Source organism: Lethenteron reissneri, chromosome 38 (assembly GCF_015708825.2).
Source record: "Lethenteron reissneri isolate LAM-NWPU_2019-01 chromosome 38, ASM1570882v1, whole genome shotgun sequence".
NCBI lineage: Eukaryota > Metazoa > Chordata > Hyperoartia > Petromyzontiformes > Petromyzontidae > Lethenteron > Lethenteron reissneri.
Genome location: NC_083816.1, coordinates 6,547,968 through 6,561,356, shown reverse-complemented (window position 1 = coordinate 6,561,356; position 13,389 = coordinate 6,547,968). Strand labels below are relative to the sequence as shown.

General features: G+C 47.8%; 1 protein-coding gene across 3 annotated transcripts in view; it reads left to right on the top strand.

Annotated features, from left to right (window-relative positions):
* LOC133351691 (plexin-A2-like) overlaps positions 1-13,389 on the top strand; it is a 310,302-nt gene that overhangs the window by 113,524 nt on the left and 183,389 nt on the right. For all 3 annotated transcript variants that reach the window (XM_061567099.1, XM_061567100.1, XM_061567101.1), the window contains exon 6: positions 3,274-3,408. In XM_061567099.1, the coding sequence (XP_061423083.1) occupies positions 3,274-3,408 (135 nt within the window). The remainder of the gene's footprint in view (positions 1-3,273; positions 3,409-13,389) is intronic.

Here is a 13,389-nt window from a genome sequence, read left to right as displayed (position 1 = left end):
TCTAGGTTCCGCCCTTAATAGGTGCTCGCTAACAGCACCTGCCCCAACAGTTGTATTCGATGTAGTATAGACTACGTGACGGTGGGGTGGGTTGTGAAACAGTCATCGTTTGTCTTTCGTGCTCGTAGAAAACTAATAAAATACAAAGGTGCTGTGAGCGAGCACCTATAAAGGCCGCCTTTGTCTCCCCGGTGGCGATATTTTTACAAACCGCACCAGGTACTCATTTGATGCCGAGTCGACCTAGGGGAGACCCAGGACCGGTTCATGTAACTCGGGTGGCCGGTTTCGTAGCGCAGCGCGCTAACCGCTACGCCACCGCTCCCCGCACACAAGTGTAGAGGTGTAGTGGGTGACATCACGTCACGCTCGCCCTCGGAGAGAGTGGCAGTCGCAGAACATGACGTCAGGCGGGCCTTGGGGGACGGTGACGTCATGCTCCCAGGGGTGTATTTAAAGGGGGGCCCGGGATGTAACCAGGGTTCGTCGGGGGTAGGAGTGGGGACTCGGGTAGTTCATCCTCACACGAGGCTAGGGGAGCCTACTCCGCCCGACCGGCCGAGGTTGGGGTAGTCCTGGCCCGGGGCAGGGAGGAGAGCCGAGTTAGCCGGGGTGAAGAGATCCCAGTACCCTGTCCCCTGGGGAGTTTTCGGCTAGGGGTTGTTTTGGTTCGGCGTAAGCCCTTACTAAACCTGCCGTAGGTCATTAATAAACGTGGCGTGAGCCCCTAACAGAAACCTGCCTCGGAGTCGTGAATTGCGCTACAACACACGTACACACGCATTCACATTCAAGCCACCTTCATTGTTGTTGATGTGATCATCGTTCTTTTATCGCTCCTGGTGTTTGGTTATTTAAAAAAACACATCGGGCGATTCGTGCAGATGGCACTGTTGTTGCTGTGTTGCTGCTGCTGCGAAGCGCACGTGTTATTTATTTTGGCGAGCGCGAAGTTTTACGAACGCGCGGAGCTCACGCAAACGTTCGAACTTTTCGATTTAAAGCTTTCGTGACTGCAGGGATTCATCTTCTTGGTTCTTTCGGTAAAGTCACGTAGAAGGGAAGTAATAAAATAATAAAATAAAACATAATAAGAATTGTTTTATTATGTTTTATTTTTATTATTTTATTACTTCCCTTCTACGTGACTTTACCGAAAGAACCAAGAAGAAGGTTCGAACTTTTATTTAATCTCAGCCATCTGCAGACCGATGTCCCATAAGTGTGATTTAAAAAGAAGAAAAAGAGGGGGGACCGATTTTGCATTTCTTTTGAATCGCGTAATAATTTTATGCACGGGCAAAAAATAAATTATCGTTTTAAAAATGCATTAGTTCATTCATTCATCCCACGTTTTATTCTTCGACCGTGAGATACACAGACGTCGAGGCGCCGAGGGATGTTACTCAAAGTTCAAAACGACGGAAAACGAATTTGAATAGCCAAATAGACAGACGCCCACATTTACATTTGTCTCGGCAAACAAACAATATATTACAGGGAGCCGATAACCATCTGCCAAGTTACTGGCGTCATGACACGATTCAGGACGCTGGTGGGGAGAAACCGCAGAGGAGTCAAGAGCAGCACTTGGCTCGCGATCAGAAGGTTGCGAGTTCAAATGCCGGTCAGAGAGAGAGAGGGAGAGCTCAACTCAGCCGATCATTTCTTCGGTGTCGATTGAAATAAGTGCAACTTCGCGGGGGGGTGGGTGGGTGGGAGGGGAAGTCGGCAGCGGTTATCCGATGGATAAAGTCACCCCTGTCGTAGAAATGTGGATAATTTACAGAGCTGGCTCAGGGCTGTAAACAGGAGTCAATCGGTACGTAAGTTTGTATTTGAGGAATGCCCATTGAATGTTCATGGTGGCCTTGCTCAGGAGGCGAGTACGTTACATGAGAAGGGAGCGTTTACATGGGCTGCATAGAACAAAAACAGTTTATAAACATGACTCTTAACCAACCAGAACTATATCAGTGGAAAGTCCAGTAAGCCATTTAAAATCAAATTATGCATGACACAAGTGAGTGGCATTTAAAACTTATTTTTTACAAAAGCGACGATTGTAATTGCGTGTGCTATCTTGAAATGTAAGTCTTTACACAAAATGCCATTCTGTAGTTCCGGTCACAAATGGCTTCGCTAACGGCATTATCACAAAGTGTGAATGCAGTGGTCATTACCAAGCAATCAGTGCATCTCAGATAGAGATGCCAGGATGATAATATAGAAATTCCGTGACCATTGCAGCAAGTGAACACCACGCTAACATTGAGTGGGAAACCCTCGACGTCACAGCATGTCGTCGTCGTCAGTTGGCCGCTATCCACTGCTGGATGAGTACGGCCCCATGCTGGTACAAATACTCTGCGTGAGTCGTGATTCTCATAGTCTTCGGTTTGTTTCGTTCACTTTATTTCGATGTAAAGCTTGCGTGACTGCAGGGATTCATCTTATTGGTTCTTTCGGTAAAGTCACGTAGAATGGAAATAATAAAATAATTCTCACGACGTTTTGGCCACAACGCAAGCAGCCGTCCTCAGGTGGGGAACAGGTCTGTCGAGAAGACAGAGTCTGGGGTGTGTCATTCAGACTCTGTCTTCTCGACAGACCTGTTCTCCACCTGAGGACGGCTGCTTGCGTTGTGGCCGAAACGTCGTGAGAATTATTTTATTATTTACATTCTACGTGACTTTACCGAAAGAACCAAGAAGATTCGTTCACTTTGTTGTGACTACAGCATCTCTCGTGGCCGCAAGAGTCACGTGATCTAAACACGTGGACAACACACAATTTAGAAGCCTTCGTCAATCCGTTGCTAGAGGAATGCCTCCACAAGCCGCGTCGCTCATGGCGGGGGGGTCGTTGGACCGTACTTCGTCAAAAAATTGTCAGTGAGGGTTGGTCAAGCGGAGAGTCCCAGGACCTGTTCAGGTATCACTCGGCACTGGTGTTGGCCGGAAATCGAACATAGGTCGCCGGCTTCATCTCAGCCTCGTTGCTGTCACGTCATTGAACCCTCCCCACCCCTCCAAACAAAAACCCCGAAGTTTTTCTATCGATAAAACTAGAGAGACTGTGGCCGCTACCGCCTTGGAGATGGAGCGACGAATTACGCCCGTGCGTCAGGCTGCTGGATGCAGTCGCGTAATTTAGACTGCGACGGATAGCGAAAGGCGCGTCGCGAGGCGTTCATCTAGCAGTGGATTGACCACGACTGGCTGCTGCTGCTGCTGACGATGATGATAATGATGATGATGTGCGCGTCCTCAGATCCGCGTGGACGGGGCGTGGGAGGGCGGAGCGGTGCTCTACGACGAGCTGCGCGCCTCGCCCGGGGAGCCGCTGCTCCGCGACATGGCGTTCGCGCCCGACCGCCGCCACCTCTACGTCCTCTCCGCGAAGCAGGTGAGAGCCCCCCACCCCTGCAGCCCCCCCCCCCTTGCCCCTAGCACCTACCCCCAACCCTTCTCCACACCCCCCCCCTCCCCATCATGCCCGCCACCCTGAACACGTGTGGCGATTTTAAAAGTGTACCCAATACCCCCCCCTCCCACCAGGACCACACATAGCACGTGTGGCGCTTTTAAACTGCACACAAGAAGCCCCCCGCCACAGCCACCACTAACACGCGTGGCGCTTTTAAAAGTGTACCCAATAACCCCCCCCCTCCCACCAGGACCACACATAGCACGCGTGGCGCTTTTAAAAGTGTACCCAAGAAGCCTGACCGACCCCCCCGCCAAAGCCACCCCTAAAACACGTGGCGCTTTTAAAAGTGTACCCAAAAAGCCCGAACGCCCCTCCCCCCTCCGTCAGGACCACACATAGCACGCGTGGCGCTTGTAAACTAAACTATTAACTTGTTTTACTTTACCAGGGTAAGGCCCACTGAGCCTATATAGCAATTGTTCAGAAGCGACCTGGCCACAAATGATCGCTCAACGAAGTGGCTTATCACGTGGAAACGTATCGCAGCCAAATACTTCACACACGCCCGGGAATCGCTCGCTGCATCTGCATCACGTCCTCTGCAGTGAACCCCGCTAGATGTGTGGAGCGGTGGCGCAGCAGTTAGCACACCGCGCTGTGAATCCCGGCGACGCGAGTTTGATTTTCCGGGCGACGGCTAACATCGGTGGCGAGTGATATCTAAACCGGTCCTCGCTTCATCAACACGCGCTGACCAGCTCTGCTGAAGTACGGTCCAACAACTCCCATGACCGACACGGCATAATTGAGGCCTTCTTGCAGCAGCTCATTGACAAAGGGCTGTCAATTCCTCTCATTCATGTTTATGTTTCATGGGTGCACTCTGTAAATGTGCAAATGACGTGCCCTCCCCACTCACTCTGTACCTCCTGAATTTGCCTCTCCACCCTCATCTGAGTGATTAATTGCCCTTACTTTACCCTGTCCTTGCCTTCGCTCCTAGTTAAAGCCCCCGGGATTCCCAATTAATAAGGGTTTCAGTGAAGGGGATGTTTCAGTAACGCTTCTGAAAGCCACTTCCGATGCGGTTAGCCCAAATCCTTGTTGCCAATTAAATTTCCTCCGCTCCCTCCGCCACCTCCCTCTATCCATCCTCACTCCAAAACAGGAACAACGAGAGAGAGATAGAGAAACATCTGCCACATGTGTCATCTACACGACCTTCATCGGCACCGTTAGCCTTGATCTATCCACTGCAGGATGAACGTATACTTAAGCGTTACACTGCAATCTACAAGCGACCCGTACTTTATTCAGTCACGTGTGATGATGTGGGTTTTGTGTTAGACCGTGGGTCTGGTGTTCGTTTGTGGGTTTTTGCATTGGTCTATAGACCCTGTGTTAGTCTATGGATCAATGATCGTCGATGGTTTCTGTGTTAGTCTAAGGATCATGTGTTATAGTATATTGGTCCAATGTTAGTGTATAATCTCTGTGTTAAACAATAGGTACTGAGTCAGTCTATGGGTTCTGTGTGAGTCTCTGAAAACCGTGTAAGTCTACGGGTCGTTATGTGTAGAGTCTATAGGTGATACAGCTCGCATGGAAGTTTGTAGATCATACACGGCGTTTTTATTCTATCATGTAAGGCCCACTGAGCTATATAGCTTTCTTCAGAAGCAACAACGCCACATATGATAGCTCAACGAAGTGGCTTACCATGTGGAAATGTGTAGCAGCCAATACTCTAAAACGCGTGTTTCGAAATGTGTAAAGGGGAAAAAAACGGAGGACCGCCGAGAAAAATCGAGGTGACCACGGGCCAGAGAGACACGCCAACTACAAATTAACAGGCGTCAGGGTCTGGATCAGAGGTCACGGGTTTTGATTCCTTACCCGTACCCGGCCGCACCAGGGTCGCAAATGGGTACCCGTACCTTCCCTACCCGTACCCGTACCCTACCCGAAATGAGTGACAAACGGTTACTCACCAGTGACTCACGGTCTACCCGTACCCGTACCCGGCCGGGTACGGGTAGCCGGGTATCTGGTAGGGTACGGGTATCGGGTACCCGGTTGAGACCTCTGGTCTGGATCGAAACCACGACCTCCTGCATACCAGGCGAGGTAGTTAACATCTCCTAGCCACGTGCAACCGCCTGGTCTCCCGGCTCTGGACAGCGGCGGCTAACCGTACACCGCGCTGCCCTCTCAATTAATGTTGCTGGAGACAAAGGGGACCCTTGGTCCACTTCACGGCCATCGATCGATCGGGGGGGGGTCTGTTGGAGGTGGGGGTGGGGGCAAGTAGGACGCGTCACTGCAGTGCTTAACAACTCGGGCTGCAACTGCTGAGCTGGCCACAATTTACTGCATTGATTTTAGTTTTCTTTTTAAACTGTTGCAAATTTTGTCGAGTACCTCGACCCCTGCCCCCCGCCCCAACAATGTGTGTGGGTTGCTCGCAGAGCAGTGCGTGGCGTGTGCGGGGGAGACCTTCATCCAGCACTGGATTGAGCAATTGTACCTGATGACGCAGAGCCCTCTCGGGAAGAGCATCAGTCGAATTGTGACACTTCCACGTCGAGTTTTTCGACACAGTCGCCCTGCATATTAACACTCGCGCGGCGTTAATGAAGAAACGAACGTCTCGTAAAAAAAAAAAACCTAAATCCTTTCAAAAATATGTTTTGGTCGCTAACGAACAAAAAAAAACAATTCCGGGCCGCTGTGATTAATGGGGAGGGCAGCGGAGTGAGGGTTGGGGGGTTATAGGCCACGTCCGGTGCAGCCGCGACTCTGAGCGGCTGCACCGATGGGAGAGGCAAGGGGGCCACGCTGGGGGGATTGGATTTGCCGAGCGAGAGAGGCCGGATTGTTTGTCGCCTGCACCGCGGCGCGCCTCCGTGATTGAACGGAACAGGCCAATACGGGGCCCGTTTAAGTGAATTCTTCCCTCCTGCAGCTGACCCAGGAGCTGACATCGCAGTTAATGTTTTCCGCGAGATGTTAGGGCGGTGAATTCGGAATCAAGCGTGCGCGCTTGTGACAGCGTGCGCCGGTGCGTGCGTGTGTAGGTGCGTGCGGTGCTCGCTAACAGCACTTGGCCCCCATAGCCTGTTAAAGGCTATACGGGCGATCTTTGTCTTTGTGGTGTGTGTGTGTGTGTCGTGCAGTCGTTCGCGCGCTGCGCTGCAAACCCGACCGACCACCCGCGTTTAATTCCTGCTCATGGTCAACAACACCGGTGGCGATTATCTGAACCGGTCCTGTGCTTTACTTAGGTCGACTCAGTCTCAAACGAGTACCTGGTGTGGTGTGTAAACATCGCCACTAGGGAGACAAAGGCGGCTGGGCGTGGTGCTGGCCTCCCACCCCCCGTGTGCCGTGCCGGCCTTCATCGGTGCTAGCTAACAGCACTTGCCCCAACAGTTTGTTGAAGACTATAGGAGGTCTTTGTGCTGTGCGTGTGTGTGGGGGGAGTGGAAGTTTATCGGTTAGCGAACTGTCCTACGAACCCAACGACCCGCGTTAGATTCCCGTTCACGACTCAGCCTCACTATTTGGTCCGGCGTTTAGAACAACTAGCACTGGCGAGACAAAGGTGGTGTTGACCATCTTTGTTTCCCAACATAGTTTCATGGGAATGTGCTATTTCTGAGCGCTTAATGGTAGTAGGAATAATAAGGATGTTTGTTTACCCGGGGAAGCCTCACAACGTCAAAACATTGTTTCTGAAGAACGGTCCAGATTCTGGTTGTTTGGCCAATTCCATTCATAAGTGTCTGGCGTGCGGGAAGAACGGCGGATAACCTCGCGAGAAAACCACGCGCGTGCGACGGGGATAACACTGGAAGATGAACAAGGACATATTGAAGAATGCATCTCCTGTACCGCCAAAACACCATTGATCTCTTGGCCACCTCGCAAACGCAAGCGAGAAAGAGAGAGAGAGGGAGGGCCTCGTGCGGACATTCGCGCGCTCGTGCCCGTGCACACGGGCGGCATTAATCAGACCCGCCCACAGCTAACAAGCGCAGCAAAAACAAACAACCGCATTTAGACAAAGGCCCAGGCGAAGAATGAATTTAACGACTTAATGCATTGGACGCACTTGCGTTTTGTCACCTATCAATCGAGTCGTTCACTTGAGCGCGTGTTTACTCCACGGATAACGAGGCCTGACTCATTACTGACGCACTTTGCGTTTTCTAAAACAATACCGGGCACCGCTCCCTCGTAATATCATAATATTTGTTACTTTTCGGAAGCTGCCCAGCGCACGAAGGAAATGTGCTAATGGAACGAGGCGGTGCGTAGCCGTTGCATGTGTGGGTGAGGCTCTGCCGACGAGAGAATACGCAGAAGGGGAGGGGGGGTCGAGCGAAGAGAATGTTTGTAGGATGTGGGATTTAGTGGGGGTGGTGGTGGGGGGGGGCGCAGTGCGGGGGCAGGAGAAGAGGGGCGATATTTCACTTGGTAGATGAGAGCGTGACCCCCTGTTCTGCTGGTCGTATTTAACCTGTGACCTCTGTCTTTTAAACAGCTTGACCTCCGACAAAGGACTTTGACTTCGCCGCCCCCCCCTCTCTCTCCCCCACGACCTCCAGCCGTTGAAAATTGCACCCGTTGAGTCATTTCCCCAACAGTGGAGCGAATATAAATATAGAAAATAAAAATATGGCTTTTCAGTGGGGGGGGGGGGGGGGGGGGGGGTATCCAGTAAGCAATTTGTCAAACGGAACGGGTCAAGTGCCGCGTATTTTAGGAGTACGCGAGACGTGAATCGTTTTACGTTTCATCGGAGCAAAACAAATTTGAATTGTTCATTCATAACGAGATTACTATTGCTCGCGCGATTTTTTTTGTAAAAAATATATATATTTAATCCGATGCAACATTTCGCCACATTTTTCAACATCGGCGACTATAAATACGCGCGAGTGATTTTTTTTCTTTTTTCTCCCCGGGTATGGGGGGGGGGCGGCGATGCGGGGGGTGGGGTGCAGACTTGTTGAAGTACTATTTTCGATTTTACGGCACCCATTAAATATCGAATGTACTCTCCGCGCCGCTTTAGGCGGCTATCTTAATCGAGCCGTGGAATGATAAGGGTGACTCGGGCCGGCTGAATTTATGGAATTTAATTTGTTGAAGTCATAGCGGTGGGGAGGGGGGGGGCGAGGGGAGGGGCTCACTTATCTACGCGGAGCTCCGTCGCAAATAAGTTGAGCCTGCCTGCGTGCCTTCGTGTTTTCGCCCGCTTCACCATCGCCGCGCTTAGCGAGTTGCAACGGCCCCCCAGACACCCCCCCCCCACCGCCTTTAACGCGAGCCACATTTTCCCAAAAAATAGGGGAGTGTGTTTGGGGGGGTTTGGCTGTTGCGGCGAAGAAAAGAAATCCACAGGAAGTCCTGACGGTGATGGTTCTCCTGGCTAGACGCGCGGGATGGAGTGGGGTTAAAGGAGGCGAGATGACCTCCCAGGCACGACCCCTCTTTTCATCGCCGTCCTTCGGGAAATATATTCCTCTCGCGATTGCCAAGTCCCTTCTGGTTTTGTTGTTGTTGTTGAGCGAGAGAGAGAGAGAAAGCGATGCTCTGTGCCTTTCTTGGCACCGCGAGTTGCATTGGGTTCAAAGGCTAAGAGTAAAGCTGGCTAAGTCGCAAAACTTTTTTAGTATTTTTTGTTCAAAGATATTTCTTCTTTCATCTTTGCAGCGTGAAACCGAGAGCGTTTTGCACTCGCGCCGAAAAATATATATTGAAAAAAACTTACTACTAACAACAATACAAATTTAAACTGTCCGATATTTATTCCTATTGGAAAAAAAATATACACAGTATGGGTCTGTTATTTGCACAACACCGAGTGTCACATTTGTGCAGAAATTACACCCGGTACTTTATTTATGATCGCCATCAATTTTTTGTACTCCACCTTGAGTTGTAATTTTTATGATTGTTGCTCTGCAGACTTCTCACAATGCGCATATACAGCTATTTTTTATGGCACAGCAGTGTAAAATGTTACAACAATAATCCCAAAGCAATTCTGAACTCTGTTGTGCAATGTTTAGAAACAAATGTATGTATTTCTTCTATTGTTGTTGTTGCTGGTGTGTCTATATAGGTATAGCATACAGTGAGGGAAAAAATAAATTGATCCCCTGCTGATTTTGTACGTTTGCCCACTGACAAAGAAATGATCAGTCTATAATTTTAATGGTAGGTTTATTTGAACAGTGAGAGACAGAATAACAACAACAAAAATCCATAAAAACGCATTTTGAAAATGTTATAAATTGATCTTCTAGTTTCTTTCGGTAAAGTCACGTAGAAGGGAAGTAATAAAATAATAAAAATAAAACATAATAAAACAATTCTCACGACGTTTCGGCTACAACGCAAGCAGCCGTCTTCAGGTGAAGAATGAGACACTACCAAACTAGGAGCTTATATATAAGCTGCATTGGGGGTTGAAGAGCGCCTTAACAAAAAGAATGTGCATGTGAAGAGGGATTTAGCATATTCATGGAAAATGCGTAGGCGTTGGGCGGGGGGGTGTCAAAGTCATATTATGCCCATGCATTATGCAGGATCAGCAGCAACCAAGGGGGGTGCAGGGATTAGCAGTAACAAAGGAAAGGAATGTTAATGATATGTAGCTGCAGTTACTCAACAACCACGTAGAAAACTAAAGTATAAACTACATAAAAAACTAAAGTATAAACTGCATCGCACCATCAGTATACTTACTATACTCTATAATAAGCTGAGTTACTAACAGCAAGTAATACATTACAATTTTACCTCGTAAAAATTCTATAATATGCTTCCATCTAAACCTTATTCTCTTACATCACACGAGCATATACCGTACTATATACTGCCATAGATAAACCCAACATTAAATTATATACTGTATTGCTGTAAACCAACTTATATCTTATACATTTAATATCACACTATGTATTATTCTACACACCCTAATGTGTATCGAAATGGTTTATTACGTCCTTCCAATGATTGCTGAGCCAGAATCCATCTTCTCGGTTAAAGTTGTCTCTGTGTTTGTATATGTGGATCGCCTCATGAACGAATCTCTCATGATAGCCAGATGGCTTGCAGAGAACCTCTGTCTTGGAGAAGTCAATATCATGTGAGCCCACTGAGTTGTAACAGTGATCTGCCACGGCTGAGGTGTTAGTCCTACCGTGTTTCAGGTCAGCTTTATGTTCACGGATGCGGTCCGAGACATGTCGTTTGGTTTCCCCAATGTAACTGCTACCACAGAGGCAACTTAGTTTGTAGACGCCAGGGTACTGTATGTCTGGAACCACATCTTTTACAGACGGTACCAGATCACGGATTTTATGTACTGTGTTGAATCGGACCTGGATCTTGTGTTTAATCAGGATTTTGGAGATCTTTTTTGTGACCCCAGCAATGTAGGGTAAGGTGATGGTCTTGAAAGGCTCCTCAACAGGATCCTTCTTGATGGTTGGAGTGATGGCTTTGCGGATTGTATAGTCGGAGTAACCATTTGCCTTAAGAGCTTGGCGTGCGTGTTTGAGTTCACTGGAAATGTGTTCATGGTCGGAGATGCATTGGGCTCTATGATATAGAGTCTTGATGAGGGAATTCTTCTGAGATGGATGGTGGTGGGAATCCGGTTTTAGATAAGCATCCGTGTGGGTGGCTTTCCTGTAGACAGAGTGGCTCATTGAACCATCAAGTCTCCTTTTGATTAGGACATCCAAAAAGGGTAGCTTGCCATCATTTTCGACTTCCATGGTGAATCTGATGGCTGGGTGTATGGAATTGATGTGGTCGAGAAATTGGTCTAGAGCAGGCCGGCCATGTGGCCAGATGACAAAAGTGTCGTCTACGTACCTCTTCCATAAGGTCGGGCGTAGAGTGGCAGTCTGGATGGCGTCCGTCTCAAATTTCTCCATGAAGATGTTGGCTACAACCGGAGATAGGGGGGAGCCCATTGGGGTGCCCTCAATTTGCTTGTAGAAGGTTCCATTCCAGGTGAAGTATGTATTGGTTAAGCAGTGTCTCACCAGGGGGGGTACCCCAGCATTCAGTCCTTGATGAACCAAGTCTTCAATGATTGCGATGGTGTCAGGCACAGGTACCTTGGTGAACAAGGAAACCACATCAAAACTGACAAGCAGGTCGTCTGGGGACAGGGCAATCCCCTTGATTGTCGATACCAGGTCAGTAGAGTTTAGTACTGCAGAGGTGGTTTTTCCAGTGAAAGGCCGTAGGATTTCGGACAAAAAACGAGCCAGTTTGTAAGTGGGGGAGTTGATAGTAGAGACAATGGGACGAAGAGGTGTATCTTCTTTATGTATCTTTGGCAAGCCGTACAATCTTGGTGGTCTGGCTGCAGAAAGTTTCAACGAGAACTGTTTGGTCTGATCAATTAATGCGGTTGAAGCAGAAATGATGTTGTTGGTTTTGGAGACGAGGCTGTTGGTGGGGTCTCTTTTTATTTTTGTATAGCTGCCATCGTTTAGTAGTTCTTGAATTTTGTTGTTGTATTCTATTTTGTCCATGATGACAGTGGCATTGCCTTTGTCGGCTGAGAGGATGACAATGTCATCCCTCTTTTTTAATTGAGCTAATTCAAAACGCTCCTCTTTGCTGATGTTGCTAGCTGGCATCTTAGCGTTTTTGAGGGTTACAGAGATTTCGGATCTTGCTACGTCTGCAGCGATGTGACTCAAGCCCTTGAGAGCTACATCTACTCGAGCAATTATATCATTAACTGGTATGTGTCTAGGTGTGACTGCAAAGTTTAGTCCTTTAGCTAAAACGGATTTCAAACCTTCAGAAATAGGACTGTTACTGCGATTAATTACGACTTTGTTAATATCTAGCTTTTCAATGTGTGGGTCCGGTTTCTTGTTTGAGAGGCGATTGAATTTGGAAATCAAGTTGTCCTTACATTTAGTCGACATAGCGGCAGCTGAAGAGGCAGTCATTTTTTCCACATGTTCCCAATCCGATGTGGACATTGTTACACTCAAGGATAAGTGTGATTTGTAGAGTGTCTTGTCTAACTGATCTAGTTCGGTGCGCGTAAGTCTGATTTTCTCTGAGATAAGAGCTAAGCTAGTTCTAGACAGAATTCGTTTCGCATTAGAAGAAGTTACAGCAGCAGATGTTAGTGTAAATGCGTTTGGTATTACCTTAGAGTCGCGGCATCTCTTCAGAAAGGTGAGAGACTCGATTAGCTGAGCCTTCTTATCCCGGAGCTTGTTGAAGGATCTCAAAGTTATGTGGAAACCCTCCCCGTAGAGGCGGTTAAATTTCGATTTAAAGCTTTCGTGACTGCAGGGATTCATCTTCTTGTTTCTTTCGGTAAAGTCACGTAGAAGGGAAGTAATAAAATAATAAAAATAAAACATAATAAAACAATTCTCACGACGTTTCGGCTACAACGCAAGCAGCCGTCTTCAGGTGAAGAATGAGACACTACCAAACTATCATGAGAGATTCGTTCATGAGGCGATCCACATATACAAACACAGAGACAACTTTAACCGAGAAGATGGATTCTGGCTCAGCAATCATTGGAAGGACGTAATAAACCATTTCGATACACATTAGGGTGTGTAGAATAATACATAGTGTGATATTAAATGTATAAGATATAAGTTGGTTTACAGCAATACAGTATATAATTTAATGTTGGGTTTATCTATGGCAGTATATAGTACGGTATATGCTCGTGTGATGTAAGAGAATAAGGTTTAGATGGAAGCATATTATAGAATTTTTACGAGGTAAAATTGTAATGTATTACTTGCTGTTAGTAACTCAGCTTATTATAGAGTATAGTAAGTATACTGATGGTGCGATGCAGTTTATACTTTAGTTTTTTATGTAGTTTATACTTTAGTTTTCTACGTGGTTGTTGAGTAACTGCAGCTACATATCATT